Genomic DNA, 26,911 nt, shown 5'->3' on the forward strand with positions numbered 1-26,911 from the left:
TATTTTCAGTATCAACATAAGAATAAACAGGTACCTGTAGCATATCACCATGATTATGGAATCATTAATCTGTGTGAATTTTTAAGATCATTACTTTCACTGAGTATACCAAAAAGTAATTTATATCTGCGCAGTGTAAGCAATCGTATAAAAATATACAGCTTCCAATAAAACCCAGCCACAAGGAAAAGACACACACCGCAGGAACGCACTAAAGGCAGGACAAACAGCATGGGATGGGGAAGCATCTAAGGAGGGGGTTACACGGCCAAAGGACTTAACACTAGGTGATATTTAGATTCTAGGTAATTTTGCTAGCTGAAACTTTAGGCAACAAAGTAGAATCACAAGCTTTTCAACCATCCCAATAATTTCCAAGGGGCCTGAAGTTTGAATTGTATTCTTCTAAGAGCCTTATATTTTCACTAGCTATCAAATGGGACTGGGTATGGGAGTAAATTGAATTCCACCCAATTAAAAAGCAATAAGGAACGCTCAAGAGCTATACAAGGCTTTCTTCTCCGTGGTTAAATGGCTGAACACCCATACTATTCCTAAAAGTGGGGAAATTTCATCTTAAATTTAGCCACCTACTTTAACTAGTGTTCTAAAAATCATTTGGTAAGCGCTTATTGTATAATAGAGCAGGCAATTACTAACTTTTCTACTAAACAGATGTAGAAACCAGGTTTTTGACTTTTAAAATGTAAAAATCAGTCATCCAAGAAACATTTCTGGAGGCCTAAGATGTTTCAGATGCTGTTCCAGACTAGATGGGTTAGGATGAGTCAAACACAAGAAAATACCTCATTATAAAAGTTGAACAGCAAAAAAGATAGTATAAACTCTACTTAATTGGAGGGTGAGAATAGAAGTGACCACTAAGAAACAAAGGAAAAAGAGCATGATGGCCTTTCTCCTCTGTCCACTCCTACTTTGGACTTTCCGCCCCTCTGATTTTCTCAAATTTAAGCAACCAGGGTCCTCCCTTTTATGGTGACATAAAAATGTTATCCTCCCAGGGATATTTGCCTTTTAATTCCTTTTCTAGCTATGTGGTAATAACACAAAGCATTATAATAACAGCAGCCTGATTTACAGAGCTCTTACCATGTGCCAGAAACTATAGGAAGGGATTACCTTGTGTAGTCCCCACCCTCACAAGGAAGATACCATTATTACCCTCCTTTTGCAGATGAGGAATCTGAGGCTTTGAGAGATTTAGCAACTTGTGACCCCAAGTATTTTGGTTTGAAGCCAGGACTGAAACTCAGGCGCAGTCTCTCCTCTCTGTGTTTCCCAATGGAACACTGAGCAGGGATGATGCGTATTGTGCGTGGCACTCCTGCAGAGTGTGAGATTTGGGACAAAAAGATGACTTGTAGAATTTTTGGAGCCTGGAAGGCAGCTGCCTAGTCAAACCACATACAAGGCCTACTTATAGGGCTTAGATAAAAGTTTCCTGGAAAAGTGTCTTGGCTTTTCTCTTTTTGACCGATTCATGCCCCTCTTAGAACAAAGCCATTTCTTCTTGTGAAACTTAGGAAAGCGATAAATGAAAATTGGGGCTGTCCTGTTCTTTTTCCCCATTGTAACTGTTGAGTCTGCATGCACACAAACACACAGAAATTTCCGGGAATTCTTGGAGATTACGCATAGCAGGTGACAGTCATATTTTGCACCGGTTCTGGTTTTAGTGCAAAGAGGACCTCAGTTACTAAACCATTGCAGTTTAGGGCTTTCTGGAGGTTTGGCAAAGCATCAGTTTTTTAACTGAGATGTTATTAAATTACAGTAGTACAAAAAGAATGACAGTGTTTCATCCTTTCCTCTTTCAATATTGATTTATGGAAAAGAATATGACAATAGGGGTCTCATTAGAGCTTCAAATATTCATGAAGCAATACATTTAAAAGTGATAGCTGTATCAATGAAGAATAGTATTTCTCTGAAGTTACTTCAAAAAAGGCTTTGCCTTTTATATTTAAGCACCTTGATCACATGTTTTTATATTACTGTTTTAATTTTTTCAAATCCTCAATAACTTAGATAGAAATGAAACAGACACAACTATCACAAAGACAATTTTTTTTCCCTCAAAGATCAAGAAATACAAACAATTGCATACTGTTGGCAACATTAGCTCAGCTCTACAACTTTGTACTGTTTTGGATTTCAAATCAGAAAGCTCAATTAGAAAAAAAAACACATGGAATGTTACACCGGGATTGCGTGCTACTGTGAAACCTGCGTTCTTGCATCTGGAATGTGTAAAAGTTGTGACTTGCCACACTGACTCCACTTATCCTGCCCCGGGCACCCTAACAGGGGCCTGCTGAACACTACCACTGTCATTGAAATAAAGACAAATGGCATGTCACTTTCTCCACAGACTGTTGATTCAACCAAGAACCAGAAGTTGGGAAAGGTGCTCCACCATGCATCCCCAGCTCATTGCTAAAATTGCCTGTGCTTTACAAGGTCAAATGTGCCTTCATTCTCCTGAGAGACCATTACTCCACCAGAAAGTTAACCGGTCATTCAGAACTGGCATAAAGGCTAAACTAACACAACATAAAACAATACATACTTAAGAAAATAATAGTTCACAGTATATCTAAGTGTCATAGCTAATAAATCTATTACTACTACTATGAGTTGGCTAAAAAGTTTGTATAGTTTTTTTCTGTAAAATAAAAGACACAATTTTCATTTTCAACAATAACTTTATTGATTTGGATATTTTCAGTATGTTGGCTCTCTCCTGTGTGGTAGAATGTTGATTGTTCTCAACTAATGTTTCGATTTGGTCACTCTCAACTTCAACTGACCTAACTGGCTAGGGAGCATTGTCCAGTAAGAAGTCTCCAGCACCAGACTTCACAAACCACTTGTGACACATTCAATCAGTCATAGCACCTTCTCCATACCCTGCACAAATCCTTTTTTGCATTTCATTTGTTTTTATCTTTCTTGAAACAATAAAGCATACTGTGCTGAAAATGTTGTATATTTCCTTCCATCCTCAATTTTAAAATGTCTGTACAGAAATTCACCAGTTTTGGTAAGTTTTTTAAAAAATGCAAGCTCATATGACAGCCGTCACAATACAATCTAACAAAACTGTTTCAAATGAAATTAAAGACAACTAAGTGCTACTAGAGCCATCTTACAGAAAAAACCAAATGAACTTTTTGGCCAACCCAATTACTGCTGCCGCTACGACGACGACGATGACGATGACGATGACGACGACGACGACGACGACGACGACGACTACTATTTTATCAAAATGTTGTACGCTTTTACAGGTTTTTGAGTCTGGTAGACAATTAACAGTATCTGACTACTGCAGAAATTAAGTGAGATCCTGGGATGCTTTTCCAGAGCCCCCCTAGTGGTAGTTAATATTCCCTGCAGAAAATACAAGTTGAAGTGGACCCAGAAATTTGAAGCAGCCAATCAGAATAGAGCACAGCTTAGAATTTCCTTCCTCTGCCCCCCTTTTTTGTGTAAGTAGATTTAGAAAGCGTGATACCTTTCACTCAAAGTCCACATAGTCAGGCAAAAGATCTCGTGTTTATTAAACAAGAGGTGTATATCCCATTGACCAAAAGGATGGCTACTGTAAGGAAAAAACATGCTGTAACCTATTATGAATATCTATTTTGAGAGGAAAATTAAACTGCACTTTCAGGTCTTTTTTGAGAAATTGTTTCGATTTTTTCTTTTCGTGGAAGAATAAAAAGAAACATGGGATGCTACGAGATTTGTGTTTCTGCCATAAAATAATGTCCTCTTTCTAGACCGCTCTGATAGTAAAAGATGCAATCTTTTTAGAGGTTAAGTGTTTTGTATCAACTTAGACAGTTCTATCCTTGGGAATTTTTACTCCTTCCCAACACATCACACATTTATAAAGGACCTTCAGTTTGTATGAAAAGTGATTTTTCTTGAAAATTCATTCAACAAAAGTTTATTAAGTGGCTGTCATATACTCTTTTAGGAGCTGGACATACAGTGGAGAACAGCCTTCAAAAATACAATATTCTAGTTGGGGAGACATATATCTAAAATAATAAGGTATTTTCAATGTTTTAAATACCACGAAAATAATTAAAGTAGTATAATGGGAACAGAACAATATTTTATTATGGATAATTCCCATAAACATTTTGGTTGTCTTGATACAACTGTGATTCAGATACTTGTATATATAAGACCATACTAAATACATAAAAATAAGAATGTTATTCCATGAATTAGGGGAGTTGATACAGAATTGAAATCATACAACGTGTAACAACTGTAGAGTAAGGGGGCATGGTCTTTAGCTTTCAAAGTGGTCTGTGAGGTCTTTGAAGAGGATTTTCTTCAACGACTAAGTCCCCAAGACATCAGCTGGATCTCAGAGCCACGCCTGTCAGCATATCCCCGAGGAGAAGGGGAAACCAAGATGACCTGCATTTTGGAAGTTTTCTAAGTGCCAGATGCATCTCAGCGAGAGACCTTTCTAGTGGGTTTCTGGTGCAGTGTCATTGGCCTGGTACTTAGGGAGTAGCGAAACAAACATGTGTTACTTCTTTTGTTTTTTAAATAAGTACATATTTTTGTCTAAGATCGAAGTTTCTTGTGATGATATTACAAGAAAATAATGTTTCCCACTTATAAAACTCAGAACCTTAAAGCATTAGCAAATGTTAAAAACAAAAAAGCTAAAAGTAAATGAATGGGTGGCTTTACCTTCTTCCTTTCTTTGGTAGAAAATCAGTTTAATAGTTTTGACAGATAATTTTTAAGTTGTTTTGAGTAAAGGGAATACTTTTTAAGTCTTCTTTCAGACAGTAGTTATTTTATAAATGAGATGCCATAAGACTAGACCTGTATATCTTACTGAAGCTGAATGTCTAACTCTGACAGTAGATCCTTGTTTGTAATAAATATGGTCAGTAAAAATGTAAAATGTTTCATTTTCCTGGCTGGCTCCACGTGCCTGGTGATTTTCCATGCTGCCAGGGATCAAGGGTGAAGCAGCAAAACTGTAGTTATGCTGCTGGGTAATTTAAGAAGCCACATCAAAGAGCATTTCAAAAAGTCCAGTTTAACAAATAAGACTTTCAGCTTATGTCAGCAATGGTTATGAGACTTAACTGAAAGTCCACTCATATCTCTTTGCATGGACACACATATACTCAGCAACGTTTTGGGTGTTGATGTTTCTATTCAAACATTAGATGTGTAAACTAAAGAACTGAAATTCAATTGCATATACAGCCATATTCAGGTTTAAAATGTATTTTGAATGGTCTAATTGGTTAATGTGATGTATTAAGGGAGGTCAGACCACCCTCAACCCAACTGCATCTTCTCCTGTCAATAAAGGTAAAAAGAAGGCTGGTAATGAGCTCAGTTACGTCTTCTAAGGAAAGACAGTGCTTTTCTTTGTTTGCTTCCATTCTTGAACAAGCAAATACTTAGATGTGACTAGAAACCATTAGGAAAGAGAGGTATTTTTCCACTAGCACACAAAAAAAGGTCTTGAAGGGATTTCCATTTTATCAAGATTTGATGTTCCAGTAATTTTTGGCCAATGGATGTATAAAGACATGAAAGATCTAGAACATGTGTCAAAGAAGGTAACAAAAAATCATGTAATATTGTAAGATGCCCTTTTGAAGTTATAAGTGAAAAGTTTCAAAATATCTTAAGGAAAATGATAAAATTCCAGAATCTTTTTAGGGAATTAATAAGATGTTAGGTCTATTGTGAATTTTAATAGCGCAGAAGAAGAAATGAAATGATGACAAATACTATTAATACCATTTTGTCTGTGGAAAAGTTACTATCCTCAAAATATTTAAACTTCGTATTTCTAGATTAGTTGCTGATACTTATAAATACAGTTTTAAAAGTCATTGATGCTAGGACTCCAAACCTAAGTAAGTAAGAATATGCTTTCCTGTTTTCTGGTAAAGAGGCTAAAAAATGTTACAAGGGTTTTCTAAGGAGTTAGGGAAGTAATGAGCTTTCTTGAATTAAAAATCAATACACTTCCTGAACAGCCAAATACATTAACTGACATGCTTTCAACACCATTCTGTCAAAGCTAAGTTTGAAAGGCTGTTCAGTGACTAATCAGATATATCCTGATGCTGGGGCAAAACAGGTCCATGACACAAATTAAAAGGTGTAAGATGGAAAGAAAACCCCGCCAGGCAGGAAGAAGTACAAAATCAGAAACCTGGGCCTGTTGGGATGTATTCTTCATTCTGCAAAGCAAAGCGGAAAGGAAGTGTTTTTCTCCCTAAATGGAGGACAACACATTTCTTATTCTTGCACTAAGAAGAAACCTGACAGTTCAGGCCTGAGAAGACTCCAGGCGAGGCAACAAACCTGCAGTGCTCTGATCTTAAGCACCTTGGGCTCTTACTTCCAATGCCACTCTCATTACACAGTGGTAAAATGTCAGAGATCATCTACGCTTTCAAAGTGTTTTTTAATTTGTTTTAGCTTGAGTCCCCAAGTCTTCCCCCTACCCTATCCCCAAACAGGAGCCTACCTAAAAACTAAATGCTACAAAACACTGGGGACAGTTCTGGTTAATGCAGGTGGGTCAGGCCTCAAACCCACCAGCACGACTTTGGTTCAACTTCCTCAACTGAAAATGAGGACAGAGGTGGAGAACTTTAATAACTTGATTGAACCTCCTCAGCTAAGACCAGAGCCCAGATCTCCTATTACAGTTGCCTCATTTGCAGATAAAATTTTTTTTTTTTTAGTATAAATACATACCAAACATCGCACAGGACATTCTTATGCTATGACTTGCTATTTATCTGAAATTCAGCTTTAACTGGGCATCTTGCATTTTATCTGAGTGCCCTCCATGGTTCCCATTTAAGGACGCCACAGCTGCACCCATATAACTTCTACTTGTTCTTCTTCTTGCAGGCTCACCTGTCACACTTAATGTTTCAGACTTTACTTAGAAAAGTGGCCCAAGTGGTTTTGCGGACAGGTAAGATAAAAAATATTTTATGTCATTCTTTCATCTCACTGTTGCCTTTTTGTATGAATGTATATGTGTATACAGTACACTTAACTCTCCTCAGCAAAACAAATTTTTGGTTCAACTCTACATTTATATTATGCAAAACATACTATACTTGTAAAGTGAAAAGTGCCTTTCTCTGCTCTCTGCAGTGATAACTGCTTTACTGAATAAGGCTCTGTTAATGATACATCTTGACATTTAACATTTATCCATTTGATATATAATCATTTTTATGTGATCGCAAGGAGGCTATAGTTCAAACCGAAAGTAGTTTACACAGAACTGCCTCCCTTTTCTTTTGAATTTGTAAGTAAATGTAGTCACTTCTCGGTAAAACTACTTTATGCACAAAATTTATTTCAAATATACATAAAGTCCTTCCTTATTCTATCTGTTTTGAATAGTACAACACATATAAGATAAAAATGAATGCAGCAAGTGGAATAATAAGTTAAAATGTGCTTATATTCTGGTTATATTTTGGCCATGAATATGGCATTAAGATTTCCTAATCAAGTAATGAAAAAAAACTACATGAACCACATAGCAAATTATCATTAAAAACAAAATGCCTCAGTAATATTAATGGAAGTTTTTTATAGTTTTAACGTTGTAAAGCATTTGCATTTTTAAGCCATCTAGTCTCTATGAAGATTTCCAGAAATGTTTCTGAATTATTTTGTTGTTTCATTCTGAAATTCAGCGTGGCTCTTCAGTCTTCACAGCACTCATGTGAAATTTTTATTCACCCCTCTGTTTGTCCTGACCTCTAACACTTTTATTAAAACAGGAAAAATACCTATATCTAACAACATGAGAAGTTACATCATCTTAATTTTAAAGATTTAATATAATGAGACATGAATCACCAAATGCCTGCCTCAACAATACTAGAATAACAATCGCTGGCCGTTATCAAACCACTTCAGTGGGACTGGCCTCCCGAAGCTGGGGTTAAAAGCTGGCCTCTGGAAATCAATTACGCTCTCGGCAGAGAATATTTCAGTGATACGAAGGCTGCAATGGAGACGATAATCTTTTGTGATTACCCCTGAGGCTGAAGCAAACGCAAAAAGGAGTCTATGAATTGCTGATAACTTCCTGTGATGACCGATTCCCAGGAAATTCTGATACTACTCTTGGCTCTGTAACAAAACGATGGTCCCCCAGAACTCCACATCTGGGTGTCGTGATGCTCCTTCAGAAGCGACTCACCTTTTAAAGGGGCCAGGCCTGTGAGGCAGCAGTTCTCTCTCAGAAAACAATGGAGGTTCGGACTGCACAGGGAGTGATGAGCTATATGCTTCAGGCTGCCTATCTGGAAAGTTCCTTTATGAAGGAACTGATTTAAAATGTATCTGTTTTAAGCCTCTTCCCTCCCCCATCACACACTCACATGAGTCTAAAGATTGATACCTTTCTCAGCTGTTGCTAGTAGCTATGGAGCTATATCTTGGCTTGTAGGATTTTTTAAGTTTTATTTAGGCTGATACTTGTATTCTGGAAAAAATAGTTTACATACATATGTGCATACGCTTAAGACCTACATATAATACTTTTGAATAGAATATAAAACTACCAGTCTGTTTTGAGTCAGCATCAAATTTACAGTTAGATGTCACTGCTCAGGGCACTGGCTAAGTGGGTGCTTCTCAAATGATTGGCAATTCAAATTGAGGGGAAAAAAGGCTGGGGGAGGAGCAGTAAGGGCAGACATGTAACAGTCAAATGCAAAAACATTTTTAGAATAAATTTTTGTTATCACTACAGGAAGGATAATTCAATATGTTGACTACTATTACTGGGTTTAAAATAGTTTTTAAAATCGCCATTTTAATTAATGTCAATTTGATTACTTCATAATTTGAGGATAATAGTTCTATGTGTAGAAGTCAACAGTATTTTGAAAATAGAACAGAAAACATTGTTATGTCTTAGGACACACTGACACTGTGCCATGGGTACGCAGCTTTCATGTTCAAGATACCTTTATATATTGTCTTTAAAGTCTAAGTATCATTGAAGGTAAACAAGGAAAACTGTAATCCAACCAAACCAGTTTGCAGTTATTCCCTATCCTCAGTCCTGCTCCAAATTCAGTGGTAGCCCCTCTTCATTCTCTCTGGCATTCTGATCTTTAAACGCGCCCGACTATTATCTCATTCTGCTCACATAAATTGAGCACCTGCTTCGTACTAGGCATGGCTATTTTAAACTGAGTGTAAATTTCTTAAATTCAAGAACCAGATCTTAACCATATGTATATCCTTAGCATCTATCTTAATCTGGAGGGCTCTAATGCACACAGCTAACCCCATTGATAAACATAACTTGGATTATTTAAGGTAAATTAATCAGGTTAGGAAGAAGAGATGAAAGTTATAAAAAATTCATAAAAATCTTAATATCATTTATAAGAAATGACTGTTGTTTTAAGAGTTCTTTCATAAACTATTTCATTTGATATTCATGGGCATTTTAAATTATTAAAAATAGATGGTGACGTGTCACATAGGAATGATATTGCCCAGACTCTCAGTAAATTTCAGACATTTTCTGAACATTCAGCCATAGCCTCAATTTTCCATAAACATAATAAACTTGAATATTCATGATGTAATGGTATTGATTAGGAAGGTATTATCCCCTTAGTTTTAAAATGAGGAAAAGTGTCTGACTCAAGATCAAAGAAAATGAGTCTACATATTAGTCTTTGACTCCTATTTAAGTGCTCATTCCCTTTGCAATGAAGTTGGTGGCTTTACCCACTTCTCCCCTCCACCCTGGCTCCTGCGGTAGGCCCGAAGCAGAGTCTAGGCGAGGTAGGCCTGTTAGAAGCTTACTCTGGAACAAGCCATGCAGCGTTCCTTCTGAGAGATAATGCTCCGTGTGGCTTTTGGGAGGAGGTGGGGTATAACTGATGAATGAATGACTGACTAAATAAATGAATGTCACCAACTCCTTTAGAAGGTAAGTACTTCAAAAGTTTAAACTTAAGTGTATGCCATGTAATAGTGGCTATTAGGAATCATTTTAGCATCTAATAGCTTCAGCTCATTTTGGGAAGTAGAGATTGTGTGGGTTTGATTATATTATTATGACAATGAGTTATTTTAGATATTACAAAAATTTGGTGTTTACATGAGGAAAACAAAGAAATTAGACCCAGATACATGTTTTTAATTGTTGGAGACTTTTGGTACACCTCTAATTATTTGTAAAGGATAAGCCAGTAAATGAGATCGGATATTTATGCCACTATACCAGTCAGATCTTGGCTCTGGAAACTGTTCACAACAAGAAAAAACAAGTATAAGACTGACAAGAAAAATTGATCTTCTAAATAGACTATACTGCAAATGAGAGTATTTCTACCTGGCTTTAGGAGCCACAAGGATTTATTGGGTACTTAAAAAAATATGTCCCACATGGATAACCTGTGAGTAATACACACATTTAAATTTAAGATATGGTAAGGTGGAGACCAGCTCTTGCTTGTTAATATTTAGCTTTTTCTTTTTCAGGGGCAAAGCTGTCTACTGGAAGAAATCAGAAAATTTGATTTTATTCTTCAATCTTTTTCTGATCTGTGAAAAAAGGGTTCACCAATGACAAATGTAGCCTATTTCATATGTGGATGTATTAAAAAAAAACAACTAACTGTAGAATGTCTTTAAAATTTGCTAAAGATCTCTGATACTAGAATTCCATAAAAATTAGGTTTTGTTCAGATAATGTTTTTTCCTCTTATTTCAAGCATCAGGACATAAAAAAGAGGGTAAGAAAACCTAAATTGACAATCTGTGAAAAAAAGTATTTTTCTAAGATTCTTACTGAGTTCCACAAAGATGTTGAAACTTCAGAGATTGCTAAATGGCACTCCAAATCATCTTTAGCACCCTGAATGGCAACTATAAAAGTAAAGGGACTAGAATATTCCAAAACATGTTTTTCCCTCTCCAAAAGAGATTTGAGACTTAATCCTGAATGCAGGAATCTAGAGGGAGGGAGAAAGAAATGGTCTGTGCTGTTGGGCTGGTTCACAGGATTCTGATAAAAGTATCTCAGGAAACACCACCATCGATTAATGTTTGTAGAGCAATTGATTTAGAAATACTTTATCTGGGCTGGAAGGAATATTTTGTACAATAATATCTTGCTATTTTTTATATTTATAAAGCTCTCCTATATTACCACAGGCACATAAAAGCTTGTTCACTGAGAGAACAAGAGTGTTGTTGGGTTTGTTTCCTTTTAATTAACTGATGATCTGTTAATAATAGATACATTTTTTAAAGAAGAGAACCTGCCCTAACCTGCATGGCTCAGTTGTTAGGAGCGCCACCTTGTAACCAAAGGGATGCCGGTTTGATTCTTGATCAAGGCACATGCCTAGGCTGTGGGTTCGAACCCCAGTCCAGGCACATGCGATCTCTGGGTCAGGCCTATATGAAAGGCAACCAATCAATGTTTCTCTCCTGCATCAATGTTTCTCTCTCTCTTCCCTTCCCCCTCCTCCCCTCCCCCTTCCTCTCTCTCTAAAAGCAATGAAGAAAAATGTCCTCTGGTGAGGGGTGGGGAAAGAAGGGAGAGCCTGACACAGACACTTTTTCCAAGTTGACTCTACTCTTGAAAAATGCTGACCTGGGACAGCACCAAAATTGAGAATCTGTCTTGCCAGAAAATCTGATGTACCCTCCAAGTACACATAATCCTTGAAATTCTAGCACTGAAGATGAAGCTCCAGAGCCATGTGAGGTTGAGCCTAGGATCGTAAAAGGGACATGCAAGAGGACATAGCATGGTGGGGCGATGGATGCCTCTTTTCTCAGCTCCTGAAACCTGGGTTCACTTACCCCATAAGGGCCCACCAAGGTCTTAATCTGATGTTTCTTGGCAGCTTTAATCAAGTATGAGCAGAATCCTCCATTATGTTATGGTGAATTACACAAGAGAAGGCAGTACTTTGGATCAGACAGTGAGCAGCTTCCGTCTTATTTGCTATAAACCGTCCTTAGCACAATGATTGCCACATGTACACCTTCAGTAAGTGGTTACGAATGAATGCCTTTTCCTAGGTGCTCTGAACAAATAATTTAATTAGGAAGAGAAAACATATACGAGCACACATTATATAAACATCCATGTAAATATACATACAAAACAAATAAATATCTGCATTTTCTAAAAGGGTTTCAAGAGTCAAGTCAGCAGAGAAAAGGAAGATTTGAACACAAAGTTTTTAGTAGATAAATCTTGAGACTTTTGAATAAGACAACGGACAGGAGTTAAATTGAAAAAGGACACATTTGATGTTTAAAGGGTAAAGGGAGAAAAGTAATAGTGCAGATGTAGTATTTTTTCTTCCTAGTGGTCATGTGTACATAATGTTTTGCTCTGTCATATTTAATAGGTATGTAAAAATTTCGAGGCAGGAATCTATGCTTAAATATGTATACAAAATCATCATTAGTTTTGTACCACATTTCAAAAGATTTTCTATAACTATCTTTTTTTCTAATGATCTGGGGAGTATTGCTGTTAACTTGTCTAAATGCCATAATAGGACATTCTCTTCTTCTCATTTCAAGTAAGTTTGTAACTATGGAAAATTTCAACTTGGCATATATTTACTGCTATATATTTCTTTAGAACATATAAAAAAGAACATTACCCTTCAACATATTTTAAGCATATCATACAAGTAAAAATTCAACCATATTCTCTTTTTTTATTTGACTGGCATGTCATTTCAAGTAGCTGGGAATACTAGTATCTTAGGAAATATGGAACATAAACTTTTTAATGACAGAAAATCATTACTAGAGTAAAAAAGAAGACTTAACAACAAAAATCCACATTTGGACTGCACTATCAGAGGTAGTGTTTTAGTTAAATCAAAATATAGAAAAAGTCAAATAAAAGAAAAATATGCATCCAAGTATTTAAATAAGGACTTTATTAAATAGGTAAAGGTATAAAGGGCAGGTAAAAGTTAAATGTTCTAGCTTACTTCAGGTCTCCCTACAAGAACATTTCATAGGAAGCATGGCATGAATTAACAGCAAAGTATGATTTTTGATTCCCAATTTCTTTATTTTAGACCCCCCCAGATAAATATATTATTAATTCTATTACGAGAAAGAAAACATGTAAAAATTCGTTGACATTGCCAAACTATGAATGATCCAGAATTTCAAGGAATCTAAAATGATAAAAATAAATGGTAAATGTATAAATCATTTCACAGCTTGTCATGAATAATTCAAAGAATCATATAGCAATTTGAAACTATAATTTAGAAATAATATTTCTGTTCCACATATTTGTTCATGTGTCAGGAAAAAAATCATTTTAAGGTAGGCAGTAAAAATCAGATTATTTTTCATAAATATAAGATTGTTGAGCTGTTGAGCCTCTTGCAATAAAGCAACAGTGACCTCCATTGTACTTGTGCTCTCCTGGAGCAATTACAAAAACATGACAGAACTGATAAAGACAATTGAAATAAATAGGCATGGAAGACACCTGCCAATCTGCAGAGAAACTGATACATGACCTGTGGTCTCAAAGCAGCTCTTGATTATAGCGATAGCTTTGGAGAGTCCAACAAATACATCTGTGCATGTACCCAATATGTGACTGTTAAAAGGAAATTTGATCTACTTATCATCACATACTATATATACGAGGTCTGCCTGGAAAAATTCCAGCCATTGTTAGTATAACAAGAATGGTTTCCATGACATCGATGTAACTGGGCAGCCAAGGAGAGTGGAGTGGAATGTGCATGCATGAACAATGACGATTTCACTGCACTAGTCAATGGGGGCGGTAGATGCCATTGAGTGAGCATGTGTACTGTGTGGCTGTGGCATTCAAAATGACTGAGCAAGCAGAGCAACAAATCTGCATCAAATTTTGTATTAAGCTTGAACTTTCCTCTGTGGAAGGCTGCAGGGATGGGCAAGTGGTGACTGGCAGCTTTATCACAACAACACGCCTGCTCATGCATCACTTCTCGTGCAGGTTTTTTGTTAAAACATCAAATCACCCAGGTGACTGAGCCCCCCTACAGCCCAGATTTGGTGCCCTGCAACCTCTGGCTTTTTCCCAAAACTAAAAATCACCTTTCAAAGGGAAGAGTTTCAGACCGTCAATGAAATTCAGGAAAATACAATGGGGCAGCTAATGGCGATTGGGAGAACTGTGTGAGGTCCCAAGGTGCCCACTTTGAAGGCAACTGAGGCCACATTGTACTATGTGCAATGTTTACTTATCTTGTATCTTCTTCAATAAATGCTTCTATTTTTCATATTATATGGCTGGATACCTTCTGGACAAACCTATACATGTACATTGGATATGTGCCTTAGTACTGGCTTGGGCTGCCATAACAAAATACCATACATTGGTCGGCTGAAACAACAGAAATTTATTTTATCACAGTTTATCATAGTTCTGGAGGCTGGAAGTCCAAGATCATGGTTCCAGCATGGTCATGTTCTGGTGAGAACTCTCTTGTTGGCTTGCAAATGGCTGCCTTCTCACAATTTTCTTACAGGGTCGAATGAGGGAAAGCTCTCCGGGATCTCTTCTTAGAAGAGCACTAATCCCATTATGAGGGTCCCACCCTTATGACCTCATCTAATCCTAATTACCTCTTTAAATACCTTTACTTGGGTGTTAGGGATCCAATGTATGAATTGGGAGAGGAGGATACAAACATTTAGTCTATTATAGCATGTGTGTATGTATATTTGTCTTCTACTATTATTACTTTATTATATTAAATTGATACTATCCATTACTGTAAGTATGCAATTTATTTCAATTCTGAAGAATTATCTTCTTCAGGAAAATTTAACATCAATTATTATTCCGATTGTTAAACACCAAGTATTATCCTAGTTGAACAAAGATAAAAACTGCATCCACAGTAAAGGACATGCTAGATTCTAATTCTAACAGGAGAAACATATATATTTTGGAAGCTACCAAAACATTATGTATAATAACTAGAGGATGACCGTGGAACATTTGGCATTTAAAGTGACTAACAAAATAATGAAAATAGCTATACTACTAGCATACAAAAAATTCATTCTTTCTCGAACACTATAATAGTTCAGTAACTATTTTCATTTTGTCTGTATTTCTTAAGTATTATTATCTTGCCTTTTCTTGTCTAATTATTCTATTTTTTGTAAGTTTCTTGGGCCCTAGGCTATTTTGTTTATCTTCTTTCCAAAACCCAGAACTCTTTCATACATATACTATGTTTTCAATAAAATTCAGTAACTGATTACTTTGTTTTCTAACTGAATCTCTTAAAACTGGGGTTTAGGACAGGAATTTAGTAGATAGTTGCGAAGTTTCCACACCATCCGCATTAAGTAAGACAGTACTGTCACTGGGGATAACTTTGTAACTAATTATTGCCTTTAGATTAAGGAAGAATGATAGTTATCAGGAAAGTAAAAATAAAAGTAAACACCCAGGTCTATCACCTCGTAGTTAGGAGTGCAGAAATACTGGTATTCCCTTTACTGGATGGGGAAGTGTGAACGTTCAAAACCAAGGAACTGAGGCCCTTACCTCTGTCCTTTTTCCCCTTCTTTCCTTCCTTTCTTTTTTTGAAAAAGTGTTATTACATACCTGTGCTGACACCAAGTACACAAAAATAAATGAGATACAGCTCCTGTACTTAAGAACCTGATGTTCCAGTGAGGAAGATAGATAATCAGGCAACCGGACTATGGTGGAACAGCTATCGTAATGGAGGTGGTCTGGAGGCACTTTGGAAATAAAGAGGATGGACTCTTAATTCAGGCATGAAGAGTCACAGGAAACTTCCTGTGAGGGAGATGATATCTAAGTTGAGCCCTGAACAACAAATAATTGAAGGTGTTGTGGCAGGGTTGGAAGTAAGCATTAGTGGGTAGCCAGACCAATAAGCCTATTAGGCTTTAGATATAAAGGTCAAGATCTTTAAAAATTTATGTTTTTGTTCACACAGTCTTTTACTTATAAGTGGTTTGAAATAGCCCCTTTGTAAAGTACAGCCGTTGAGGTGAAGAATTAACATCATCATTCTCTAGATAAGCATCCTAGACACACAGCCCATCATAAATTACCAGTGATCTAAATTCCATCTTCCCTAGCATGGCTCTTCATAATTCTGCTTTGTCATTGTCTCAAATTACTTGCTTATTCTTCACATATAAACACTGAGAAAGATTATATCAGTTGTAGAGCATAAGGCAACACACCCACAAAATGAAAGCTCTGAGGCATATCTCTTCAGTATGCACGGTTTGGTATAGAGCAGGCACCTATTCTGTTTTGGAATTGGACAGAGTCCCACTTGATTCTTGCTATATTTCTAATGTAACATTATAATACTCCACTATAAAAACAACAGGAAACTATATATAAAAATACATATATTTTACTATAAAAATACATATATTTTAAGTGTACATAAAGGAAATAGTAAAATTTGAATTTCTAAAACTTTTAGCTATCCTTACAAAGTATACCTTTTTCATTCTACTGATAATGAGTTAAAAATATTTCATATAATTACTAATATTATCCTTAATTGAAAGTAAAGGGATTAAAATAGCATACATCTTGGTTTTCAAAGAGCAAGTGGATTATTGAGTAGAATATGCTTTTAAAATTTGCTAACATGAAATTATAACTTTTAAAATATATTCTGCTTCATAGACATTGTTTGCAGAGAGGTCCATGTTATGTATTCAAAAAATCCCTTCCTCTTTTTATTTACTGATTCTGCTGAAAATTGTCTACCATGTTTCCAGAAAAGAGCACAAAAAATTTCTGATTGAGTTTTGTTTACAATGAATGAGGTGGGAGGTGACATGGACCAAAAGAGCTAAGGACACAGAAGAGCCAGGGCATGAACTACAAAGTTAGAAGATTCTAATTCAAGTCTCAGTTGTTCCTTTACTAATTCTCTTTCCTCCTCTAGACAATAGAAATAATAATTATGGCCTACTCAGATGTTTTAAAGTCTGAGTCCTCTGAAGGATATAAAACATCACAAATATATAATAATCTACTACAATTATTATTAGTGATGTAAAAATGGTTTTCAAAGAAAATGTTGACAGTGACTTTTATGAAATTCCCTTAGGAAATCTACTAGGTGAAGTGTAACACTGGAATGGAAAGGGTTAGAGTAATTAAAACTGTAGTCCAGTGAAAAAAAATCATAGGAAACCCTCCAGTGATCCTAGAAATTTATAAGGATGATACAGGATCCACTTGCAATGACTTAATTTTAACACATTATCAAAAGGGCTCTCTGTCCAATAAATGCCTTTGATACAGGGAGAAAAATGACGATTTAATATAGTTCTTTGCTATATTCTTCACCTTAACCAAAAGTATTTTCATTTGAAAATCACAAGTTAATTTTCTTTTGAGGAAAAAAAAAAACTTATATTAGTTGAATTATCCTTTGGATATTCTCAACTGTATCATAAGGTTAATTGCTATGAATAATACAGAAATAAACAAGAAGGCAAGTTATTATATCTGTAAGCCCTACACACATTTATAAGTCCTTATGAAACTCTATTTTTATCTTTAAAAGCCCCTTTATGAAAAATTCTTTCCATTTTTGTTTTACAGTCCTTAAGAACACAGAGTATATATAGGCTACTTTGATAATAGAAAAAAATGACTTAAAGAATTGTGTCAATCTGATCAAAAATGTAAAAAGACATCTGTGGTTCTATTCCTTTTAGGTATATACTCAACATGCTAAATTTTAGAAGGGGGCTGGAAGATGCATACCAGTTGCTAAAGAGCAGTTTGCAGGAACAGGGAATGGTGAATTTCACATTTTTCTCTTTGAATGTTAATGTTTTATTTGAATCTTTGAAACAAGTATTCATGTCTTGTGGAACACATTTATGTATTATGTGTTAAAAAAATACAGAGATGAGCCATCATAGGAGCCATTCATGCCTACCCACATCATCGGTGCTGCTTCCTGACAGCAACTGGCCTTGTGCAGTAGCTAAAAATGCTGTCTTCCAAATGCACATTAATCAGAATATAAACACAAAATACATGTTTCAAGAAGTATACATTGATAACTTAATTCAGCGATGTTTGGAATATATCACCTGTGTTTCAATAGAGGCTACGATAGGCATGCTTGGGCTCAAACTCCCTGAAATGGCACCGTCTAGGGGTGGTCACATTTGATGGACTAATGTGACCAGGCAGGGCAGGTGTGATTTATCTCACTGAGCTGTTCCACTGCACTAGAAATGATGCTCACCTTTTAATGCCTTTTTAAAAGCACTGTCTGACTTGTCTTGGAAAAACCCGAAGAAGAAAAAAACATTCAACTGTTTACTTGATAAGTTAAGGCCAGTGCTCTTTAGACAGTTGGCTGGTCCACCAACTGCTAATTACCTTACCAATGCTAAACCACAACAGAAGGCCTATCAGCAGATTTTATTTACAGCCCTTGAGAAAGAGTCCTCTTGCTGTTTTCACTTCATATAAAAGATAAGTTTGCAAAGGAAAACATTTGGCAGTACTTCAGATGTTCACTGTCTGGTGGTGTTGATAATGCAATTCTTTTTCTTGATTGTAGCAGCTTCTAAAATGCTATATCCTTTATGTAGGCCATCATGCCTCAACTGACTGTATTAACTAAACAGACATAATTCATGCAATCACCTGAACTGTTTTTAACCTTTTCTCTCACTATAAGTTTAGAATCTGGCTATGAACTGATTTTATGCTGAATTCTATTGTTGAAAGAAGTCATGCTCTACTTAGCTAACCTACAAAATGTCTGTTACTCAGATTAAAGGTCAGCTGACTTGAATTAAGAACATTGTTAATTATAGAAAATTCACTAATATTTATCATTATTTTAAAGGGGATGTCGTTATCATCTAGACAACTAATATGTAGATTTAAGTGTTTTCTTTTTTACTACCAGAGTCGAATTCATATAATCCAGAATAGCCTCCAAATAAAAATTCTGTTTGTGTAAGTGTGCTTATCTAAAATATCTTCCAAATAAAAATGTACCCAGGGAGATGAAGCACACAATTTTTTTCCTTTATAGTAGTGGGGAAAAATCAATGTGGCTTATATCTCTAAATTGTGTTCTTGAGCATGTGAACAGCATCCCAGAAATGATATGGGTTCTCAAGCCACTCAAAAGTCTATCAAAATTGCTCAAAGCAACAAGTAAAAAGTCACCTGTGGAAATACTTGTAAAATAAATATGCTAGCTATTGTTTGAGCCAACTCCTTTGGGTGACGCATTATCTTCCATAGTGCAGCTGAGCAGTGTGACCAGTATATGGTATAAAATTACACACTTTAGAAACAGGCTACACCGATTGCCTATTCACAAAAGAAACCAAGGACACAAATAACATAAAAATGCATTTACTCACTGTGTTAAAATTTGGAAAGAGTCCAACAGCAGAACTACTGTCCACTGGAAAAGACATAAATGGTTTGATATCCAGTGAAGGCTGCATCATCAGGGCAGGTGTGCGCACAAGAGCAGGAAGGGCAGTGGTGTGGCATGTGCTGCCTGTGAAGAACAAAGCAAAGAAAAAATTCAGTCTCTTGCTCACATCTATCTCCTTCCCCAACCTACGGTGCCAAAACAAGACTGCTGAGCTGCAACCTGCAAGCAAGACAGTTACTCTGGAAGCAAGTAAATAGCACAGGAGGAGGAAATACAGTTAAAAAGGGTCTTCTTGCTCATTGTCTAAGACAGTGATGCAAAATGCTTCCTTTACCGGCAAAGGCCAAGGCGGCTCAGCCTCTGCTGAGATACATAGTCACTGATCTGCTGGCAGGTGGGGCAGAATGAGAGATCATCCTTTTGCCTAATCATTATCTCTGACTAGGTAGGAGAAAGCAAGGAGAAGGCTTTCAAAGTCAGATGCCCTTTACTGTTCAGTTACTGGATGGCTAGTAGGCACGTTTTATGCAAATCATAGATAATTGTAGGGTTTTTACAAGGGAATATACAAGAATCAACCAATGAATGTATAAGTGGGTAGAACAACAAATTCATGTTTCTCTCTCTCTATCCCTTCGTCTCTCTCTCTCTCTTTTAAAAAATTACAAAAATAAACAAATATGCCCTTTATTTTGTGGGAAGTAGGAAGTTGAGACAGGTAATGAATCTTAAAGCGATTAGTATGCCCTTGATAGGAGCAGGGTACTAGGGAACAGAGGGGAGTTGGGACAGGAACTCATTTTTATATTCAACTTTTACTTCTAATAAGACATGTTAGTTTAACAACTATCCTTTTTAACAACTATTACAGCTGTCATCTCCAGATACCTGGCTTAACCCATGTGGAGGAGATTAAACGTGCTCCTCTCCAGTAGCAAACATTCTTCTTCAGCCTGTCGCCTCCCACATACTGCAGATAGGTAACTGCTGGTACAGGTGGAGCTCCGGGAGACAGGCTCTGGCCATGGCCTTTTTTTTTTTTTTTTAATATAACACTATTAAGATATGTTATTGAGATATAATTCACATACCAGATAATTCAACCCCTTAAAGTATAATTCAGTGGTTTTAAGCATATTCACAGAGTTGTGCAACCATCACCACAATTTTAGAACATTTCACATGCCTAAAAGAAATACCATACCCATTGGCAGTCATTCTGCATTTCCTCCCAATATCCCCAGTTCCTGGCAGCCACTGATCTACTTTCTGTCTCTATAGATTTAACTCTTCTGGGCATTTGATTTAAAAGACATCATACAATACGAAGTCTTCTGGGACTATCTTCTTTCACTTAGCATAATGTTTTCAAAGTTCGTCCACGTTGTTGCAAGTATAATTTCATTCCTTTTTAAAGTTGACTGGTATTCCATTGTAGATGTACCACTTTTTGCTTATTCATTCATCAGTTGATGGGCATTTGTGTTGCTTCCACTTTTTGGCTATTATTTAATTTATTTATTTTTAGAGAGAGGGGAAGGGAGGGAGAAAGAGAATCAATGTGTGAGAGATACATCAATCAGTTGCCTCTTGCATGCCCCCAACCGGGGACTTGGCCTGCAACCCAGGCATGTGCCCCGAATGGGAATCAAACCAGTGGCCTTTTGGTTCACAGGCTGGCACTCAGTCCACTGAGCCACACCAGCCAGGGCTCACTTTCTGGCTATTATTAATTATGCTACCATGAACACTTGTTTCTAAGTTGTTGTATGTACATATATTTTTAGTTTTCTTGGGTATGTATCTAAGAGTAGAATCAGTGATTGTTAGGTCATATGGTTTAACCTTTTGAGAACTTCCAGACTGTTTTCCAGAACAGCTGAAGTATTTTACATCACCATCTGCAGTATATGAGGGTACCACTTTCTCCCAGCATGTCTACACAGAACGACAAATAATCATATGCCTATTATCCCCTTCTGACTTCAGAAGAAATAAACAGTAAGGGAAAATATTCCCAACTATTAAAATTTCCACCAATGTTCTCATGTAGTGTCCCGGAATAATTAAAATTCCTATTTCAATGATTTTCGTTAAGGAAGTCTGCATCATATTTCAAGTCATCTCAGAACATTATTGGCAATGGTGTTTAATAGACTGTCATATCTCATTTACATTGATTCTAAAAACAGGAAAAAGGAGAAAGACATCTGAAGCACTTATCCGTAAAGGCGAGCCTTCAGGTCAGTCCCATCCATTAGAAAATACAGAGTAGAATCAGTCAAAAGAGAATCAGTCAAAACTATATATCAAACAGTAATGGTTGTTTTTCTGATGCCAAAGTAAGTACTTATGGCATTCATATAAGTATCCTATATTTAATTATACTTAGTCTTCTAATTAGGTAATATTACATTCATTGCTAACTTCAGAGCTTATAGATCCAAGGTGATGTATTATATCAATATGTCAAATGTTGCAGTGGCACTTATTAAAATATTTATGTTAAAAGTTTTGGTGTAAAATCTTAGCTAAGTTGAAAAACAGATTAATTATATTAGAGCAACATCCTTTTACAATTTACAATTAGTGTAATTGTGAAAAGTCTAAAGTATAAACATTTTACAGAATTATTCTATTTACAGCTGCCTCATGAACCAATGTATAATTATTTTGCCATGATGGGTCTCCTAAAGAAAAGAAAATTCTAAGTCCACAATGGTGGCTCTGATAACAACTATGTCATACATGGCCCTCGAGGGCCTGGCAAGAGTCACTCTGTACTAACAAACTAAAATCAGATAGAGTGAAACCTGGAACCTGACAAACAGATTGCTCCATCAACGAAGCTTGGAATGCACAGTGATCCCCCTTTCCCAACTGAATCTCTATGCTAATAAAGACAAGGCTTGAGAGCTACTAAACTGCCACCATTCATTAGCATAAAAAACTTAGCAGCTGTTTACCATTTCATTAGCATTTTAATGACAGACAATTTGCCATGTTAAACACAGATTGTTTTAAAGTACTTCTGAATAAATATAAACTATGCTTTCATCAATTCCCTCACCTCAACTTTGCTGTTTTCACTTTTAAAACCCGCTCTTTAATATTGCCTCACCAAGGCTGATTGCTTCAAAGGGAACTTTTGCAAATGGTGAGTAAATGGGGATAAAGTGCATGTCTTTTTCTTTTTTGCACATGTTAGTTCATGCTTTGATCCCTCTGTCACCTTATTCCAGATTTTGCTGCTGCAGCTACTGCTGGGAAGCACTTCTTTTCTCCTCATGATACTCCAAAGTCACTGGGAAATATAAGCAGAAATTTGGCCAGAATGCATTGCACCCTGCAAGAAAATGTTTAATTTTTCTAAAACTCAAGGACTCACTGAGAGAAAAATAAGTTAAAAATATAATGAGCAGGTATGTCAACATAAAGGGTGGTATAATGTATCCTCTACATTGTTATTCTCATGGTACAGGATCAATGTTTGTTGTTCAAATCATTTGGTAATACTATATAAGACACCTCCTTTATGTAGTTTTGTATATAAGCTATCATCTTATATATCATACTGAATCAAGTCATAATAGGGCTTCACCTTATTTGATAATAAATAAGGTTTGTTTTTTTTTTATTGTATTTATTTTTAGAGAGAAGGGAAGGGAGGGAGAATGGCAGAGGGAAACGTCAATGTGTGGTTTCCTCTCAAGGGCCTCCTACTGGGGACCTGGCCCACAACCCAGGCATATGCTCTGACTGGGAATTGAAACAGCAACCTTTTGTTTTGCAGGCCAGCACACAAGCCACTGACCCATACCAGCCAGGGCAATAATAAGGGTTTTTTATATTTTTTATATTTATATTTGATGTATATATGTTTATCAAATTCTCTGTATGAAAATTATATATAACACACAAGCATGCATACCCCAAGATCTAACAGTCAGTACTCTGTCTGTGGAAATTACACATATCCATATGATCTCTCGTAAGAATACAATTAACCTTTTCCCATAAATTTTATTTTGATGGTAAAATCCAAATTGTAGTCATCTATAGCTATGAATCCAATAATAAGTGAAAGACAACTCATCACTATGATCATAAAGAAAACTATTATTTCAGCCAACTGCCTCTGTAACATTATAGGTGCCTTATTATGTCAATGGATTATGCCATAATCCATCACAATAAAACCTCGTTTGAGGACAAAATGACACTTGAAATTATTGCTTTAGTCTTTGACCTTTAGAAATATAATCTTAAAGGCCTACTTAGGTCATAGCTTTGATGATTCCTAATGGCTCTTCTTTATGTGCCACAACACAAACAAAAAACACACCTCATCCTAGGAAGATGAGTATGCCAAAAATCACAGAAAGTCTGCTTGGAACAACACTTATAGAATGAGCTCAAATATGTATACTTTCTATATTCTGCAGAAGTAGTTTCTTCTTATACCATTATTATATATGTCTGCTTTAGTGAGTACTAAAATAAAAAATCTTAACATACTATAAAAATCTATTAGAGACAATGTCTATTATAGAACTCTCTACATTGCTTTAAAGAAATTGAGTGACATTTCAGATTTTTTACCAAATTCAGTTCTCTTGTATTATTGCTTTCCCAACTTTGTTGCCCCTTATACCGAGGAACAGGCCCTCTTGCCAGGGCCATCATCAACCATCTCCTTCACCCCTTCTCTTATTTCTTTTCCAGTCTTTTATCAGCCTGTCATGCAAGGAAAGCAAATTCACCAAGAGACCATCAAGCATGGCCAGGAGGAGGGGGGCTATGTGAATAGGGGATAGACGTGATAAAGATTTTTGCTTCTGAAAAGGCTATACAATAATAATAATAATTTTATAGTATATACTACAGGCCAGCACTACCCTGAGCATATTATATATGTGTGCATAGGTACTGACCTAAATATATTACATAACTGTATATGTGCATACACATATAAGTGTATATACATTGGCGTGAATATCCATATATACTTATTATATAGAGAGTATTATTTATTATTATTAATTAATTATTATTATATACATTTGTGTGTATGTATCCATAATATACTCATTATATATTATGAGTATACTCATTATACTTAACCCATTTTACTCACAATAACCCATTTTATAGATGAAAAATTGAAGCACAAAGTGGTTAAGCCCAACTTTATTCGGCTTGTATGTGGAAGAGCCAAGATTCAAAATCAGGCAATTTGATTACTGAATTCTGCTCTTTTTGTTCAATTAAAAAAATTTTTTTATCCTCACCCAAGGACATTTTTTTATTGCCTTTAGAGGGGAAGGGAGAGAAAGAGAGAGAAACATTGATGTGAAAGAGAAACATCGACTGATCGCTATCTGACACATGCCCTGATCAGGGATTGAACCCACAACCTGGGTATGGGCCTTGACTGGGAATCGAATCTCCCACCATTTGGTTTATGGGACCACACTCCAACAACTAAGCCACACTGGCCAGGGCTGGATTCTATTCTTGACTACTATGCTATGGTCACCAAATTGCACACCTGAAAACACTTCAGTTATAGAGACACATTCTCCAGCTGTAGATAGGAACATTTTATCATTAAACTAAGGGAATTAAAATGCATCTCTTTTGCAGCTGGGAATTAGCTGAAATTTTTGTCTGATGTTCCATAGTATCTGATACTAAAATAACTAAAAGATAGAAAAATTTTAATGCTCTATAAGATATGTTTCTAGAACATATTTATCTAAAAATAATATCCCTCAAACAATAGTTTTATTTAATTCAGCACAGTGCTGACAGGCACAGGGATTACAAATTAAGTCAGACAGAATTTACTCTACTTACTAAGAGAAGATAATAATAACAACTACTACTATTTAATGAGGTTCTACTCTATGCCAGGTGCTGTGCTAAGTGATTTGTGCTCCTTATTTTATTCAATTATAATACAACTATATGAGGTTTGTATTATTGGCCCCATTTTATAGATGAGGAAGGTGAGGCATTAGAGAGATTAAGATCACACAGTATATTGAGATCACACTCGTGATCATCTACTGTAAATCGATATCATTTCATAAAGTTGGTTATATTTGTAAAGTTATTATGTGAAAAGGATTCTGTCATCGAATACATACAGAAAATGCTGGCTTCAGCAAAGTTTAAAATATTTTTCTGCAAGACATCTTTGAGATTTTAATACTCTAAACGGACACTGTGGATGTCTAGGCAGATATAGTTCCTAACCTCAATTTCTTGCCCACAAAACAATCCTTTTTATTTCCAAAGAGCTTCTGGGACAACTTGACGCTATGGCACATCCTTCAGGCAACACTGTCCTGCACATGGTAAAAGAACCGATTCAGGAGAAAGCTGATGACTTCCAGATTTACCACTTTCTTGTTGTATGACCTAGGACAAGTGATTTTACTTCTCTATACCTCCATTTTCTTTTCTAAAAATTGGAGCACATAAGAGTATCTACATCATAGAACTGGTAGGAGAACGAGTTGTGATTTTTCTATGAAAGTGCTTAACCTCATGTCTGACACAGCAAGTGTTCAATAAGCTTCAGTTACTGTAGTTAGGAAGTATTCCTACTCCTCTTGCACTATGCTATATCCCCAGAGAGCATAAATAGTTAAATCCATTAATACTTAAAAAAGGCAGGATATGTCAGGGTCTTACATTATTAACAAAATGTTAAGGAAGTTCAAGAGAGAAAGGAATTACATCTGGTTAGGAGTTGGGTTCCTAAATGTTTTCATAGATGAGCTACCTCTTAAGTGTTGAGGAATGGTTAGTATTTTGAGAGGTGGACATGGGAAAAATGATTGAGGAACCTGCATAAACAAAAGGCATAGAGAAATGGAATGTATTAAAGTTAAAAACTTTTTAAAGGCACTCAAGGTTTTCTTGGTATTTCTGGGTTAGAAGGTAAAACAATTAAGAGAAAAGTAGAACATCTTTGTTACCTTGGAGTAAACAAAAATTTCCTTAATAGAAAACAAAGGGTGCTAATAACAAATTAGTAAACATTATTATTAAAAATAAGAATTAAGAATAAAATACTATCAAGGGAATGGAAAGGCCATCCACAGAGTGGAAGATAATACTCATTATGTATATACAAATGACTTGGATCTAGAATAAAGAACTCCAAATCAATAAGAAAAGGGTCACATAATAGGAAAATTGGGCAATAAACTTGAGTGGATATTTCATAAAAATAGATAACAAAATGGACTGTAAACATAAAAACGTGTTTAATTTCATTAGTCATTATGAATATGCACATTAAAACTACAATGAGATATCATTACATACCACAAGAATGACTAAAGTGAAGAATGACGGATTAT

General features: G+C 35.9%; 1 protein-coding gene and 1 long non-coding RNA gene across 11 annotated transcripts in view; one reads left to right on the forward strand and one right to left on the reverse strand.

Moving 5' to 3' along the window:
• The window catches only part of ZNF385B (zinc finger protein 385B), a 369,869-nt gene that overhangs the window by 53,629 nt on the left and 289,329 nt on the right, over positions 1-26,911 (reverse strand). For 9 of the 10 annotated variants that reach the window (XM_054562404.1, XM_054562402.1, XM_054562403.1 and 6 more), the window contains one exon: positions 19,516-19,658. In XM_054562404.1, coding sequence (XP_054418379.1) covers positions 19,516-19,658 — 143 coding nt within the window. Of the gene's footprint in view, positions 1-19,515; positions 19,659-22,767; positions 22,840-26,911 lie in introns of all 10 variants that reach the window. The other variant, XM_054562411.1, reaches the window with a different exon arrangement.
• The window catches only part of LOC129061693 (uncharacterized), an 83,978-nt gene continuing 79,886 nt past the window's right edge, over positions 22,820-26,911 (forward strand). Inside the window, exon 1 of the long non-coding RNA XR_008528211.1 lies at positions 22,820-22,957. This is a non-coding gene — a long non-coding RNA (uncharacterized LOC129061693). The remainder of the gene's footprint in view (positions 22,958-26,911) is intronic.

The sequence above is a fragment of the Pteronotus mesoamericanus genome, unplaced genomic scaffold, assembly GCF_021234165.1.
Source record: "Pteronotus mesoamericanus isolate MK-2021 breed Mesoamerican mustached bat unplaced genomic scaffold, CSHL_Meso_final scaffold_651, whole genome shotgun sequence".
In the NCBI taxonomy this organism is placed as follows: domain Eukaryota; kingdom Metazoa; phylum Chordata; class Mammalia; order Chiroptera; family Mormoopidae; genus Pteronotus; species Pteronotus mesoamericanus.